Source organism: Brassica oleracea, chromosome C9 (assembly GCF_000695525.1).
Source record: "Brassica oleracea var. oleracea cultivar TO1000 chromosome C9, BOL, whole genome shotgun sequence".
NCBI classification, from domain to species: domain Eukaryota; kingdom Viridiplantae; phylum Streptophyta; class Magnoliopsida; order Brassicales; family Brassicaceae; genus Brassica; species Brassica oleracea.
This window is the reverse complement of record NC_027756.1, coordinates 17,538,968-17,541,537: the sequence shown is the minus strand read 5'-3', so window position 1 is coordinate 17,541,537 and position 2,570 is coordinate 17,538,968. Positions and strand designations below refer to the sequence as shown.

The 2,570-nt window shown below is 33.3% G+C and overlaps 1 protein-coding gene across 1 annotated transcript; it reads left to right on the top strand.

The window, feature by feature from the left end:
• Positions 1–1,062: 1,062 nt before the first annotated feature.
• LOC106317463 (ethylene-responsive transcription factor ERF096-like) lies at positions 1,063–1,640 on the top strand. Its single transcript, XM_013755277.1, has one exon. The coding sequence runs from the start codon at positions 1,132–1,134 to the stop codon at positions 1,528–1,530; it is 399 nt and encodes a 132-aa protein (XP_013610731.1). The 5' UTR covers positions 1,063–1,131; the 3' UTR covers positions 1,531–1,640.
• The last annotated feature ends 930 nt before the right edge of the window (positions 1,641–2,570 follow it).

Genomic DNA, 2,570 nt, shown 5'->3' with positions numbered 1-2,570 from the left:
CGTCATAGTAGCGTTTTAAATGATTAGAAGTCATTTTGTAAATGATAATAAATCGCTTTTTTGTATACAAATTTTGGAAGTTAGTTTTTATAAATCGCTTTTTTGTATACAAATTTTGGAAGTTAGTTTTGATTTTGGCATGAGTGTTTTTTAATTTAAAACTCATAAAGTTTCTAGAAGATTTTAGCTTTCTTGTTGCAAAGGACATGAAATCTCAATCCACGTCTCGGACGCCGAAGCAGCCGAGCAATATGCGCCTTTCAATTTACTTTTTTTTTATATGGGTAATTGTGTTTTGTTTTAGAAAATAAAAACCAGCTACTTGGACCCCTTATTAGTTAAAAGTTCGATTTAGAAAACCCTTTTACAAAAAAATTAGTATTTCTTAACCGAGAGCTCTTGGCCTAGTGGTAATGGAACTCTAGCTGGAGTGTCTGTCCTGGGTTCGAGTCGCCTTGGCCACCTTCCCGCCTATAACCGTGCGTGCCCGGATGGAAGGCTTCGTGGAGATTAATCTGGGCTTACCGCCTGGGATCCCACGGATACAAAAAAAAAAAATAGTATTCTGGTCCATATATGAAACTTTTAAATCCAGCTTTTGCTTAGTCAACACACGTGCGGACAATCAAAGTCAAACATATTCTCCAACCTTGCGTTGCCTGTGAGCCCACCACGACCTATAGTTTCTCTTTGTTTTTTCTTTATTCACTTGGAAGTTGAAACATATATTTTTTTGTAAGAAAATGCATGTTATCACCCAAGGAAGCACATATTTTACAAACATATGCTGTGTTTTACCGTTCCACATGACTATAAATCCATCTTTTAAAAAAAAACATGACTATAAATCCAGAAGCTTAGAAATTCTTTATACTTTAAATAATATTTAAAAGATGAAATTTCAATGCCTAAGAAAATTCTTAGTATATATGTCGAAGCCCGAATATTAGGTCTTAGTTAGGACCCACATTTGTTTCCCCGCCTATAAATTTCTCAAATCAAATCCCGTCAAACACATGCAGCAGAAAAAAATACACAAACACGTATTCGAGTTAACACATACGCAAGAAAAAAAATCCTTGTTTATTGTTCAATATTATAAACTCTCTACACATACACACACACATATTTATGGAACAACGAGGTCGTGGTAGCGGTGCAGGTGAGCAAGGAAAGTACCGGGGAGTTCGAAGACGGCCTTGGGGAAAATACGCGGCGGAGATACGCGATTCGAGGAAGCATGGTGAACGTGTATGGCTCGGAACGTTTGATACTGCGGAGGAAGCAGCTAGAGCCTATGATCAAGCAGCCTACTCCATGAGAGGCCAAGCCGCGATTCTAAATTTCCCTCATGAGTATAACATGGGTAGTGGTGGTTCGGCCACGGTGGCTGGATCTTCGTCCTCCTCCGCTTCTTCTTCTAGGCAAGTTTTTGAATTTGAGTATTTGGATGACAGTGTTTTGGAGGAACTTCTCGAGGATCGAGAGAATCCCAACAAGAACAACATTAACAAGGGAAAGAAGAAGTGACAGTGAAATGTTATTGTTCATCACTTATCACAAAATCAACAAAGTTTATGAGATAATTAGTATATACAAATAAACTACATGCAATGATCATATGACCATGTTTGGAGCATTAGGAACCACTATGTTTTTCGAATGAAAGCGACCGAATGGTGGTGTCCTATTTTACTTTTCTGGAATATGTGAAATGATTTGAAAAGCATGTCAAACTATACAAGACATCTTCTGATGATTGTTCAGAATGCAAACTTTATGATCTTATATGGCTCAGATCGTGATCGTGATGTGATGATAAATAAAGAAATATAGCAATTGCTATTATTTTTTTTTTTTTGGAGAATAGGTCTTAATCTGATTGTTTATGTATGAAATTTAAATTAATGTTGATATATGAATTTGCACATGTTCTAAATACATTATAACCTCTTTAAATTAATACTCTATAAATTAATATACACTAAAAATCTCTATAAAATAATATAATTTTATAGTCCCAAATCGAGTTTTTGGTTCAACTAGTATATCGATAAATTAATATCTCTATAAATTAATAAAAAAATTATAGTTTTGGTGTAGTCCCAACATTATTAATTTATAAAAGTTTCACTGTATGTGTACTGATCGGGACCGAAGACCTGTGTTGATGTATGAATTGGCCGATTTCCATAGAATTTGCTATTGTTATTCCTTTTAGTAACATACTATGTTCTGGTCCACGCTATACGCGGATAATGTTTCAATATTTTTTTTTGGAAATAGAGATTATATTTTAAAATTCTGGTGTTTCAATCGAGTAGAGGTGGAAACTATTATAATTTAATATTAAAATTATTTTTAAGTTGATAAATAAAAAGAAAAAATTACGAAAGAGTGATGTTTTAATTAAGATTTTTTTTTAATTTTCTACTTTTCTTTGTTATTAGTTTCTATTTACAACAATATTTAAAAATTGTTACATTGTTTTCATATATTATGTTTTCTAAAACCATCACATTAGGAATAGTATATTTTAAAATTGTAACAGATGAACTGTTCCATCTTTT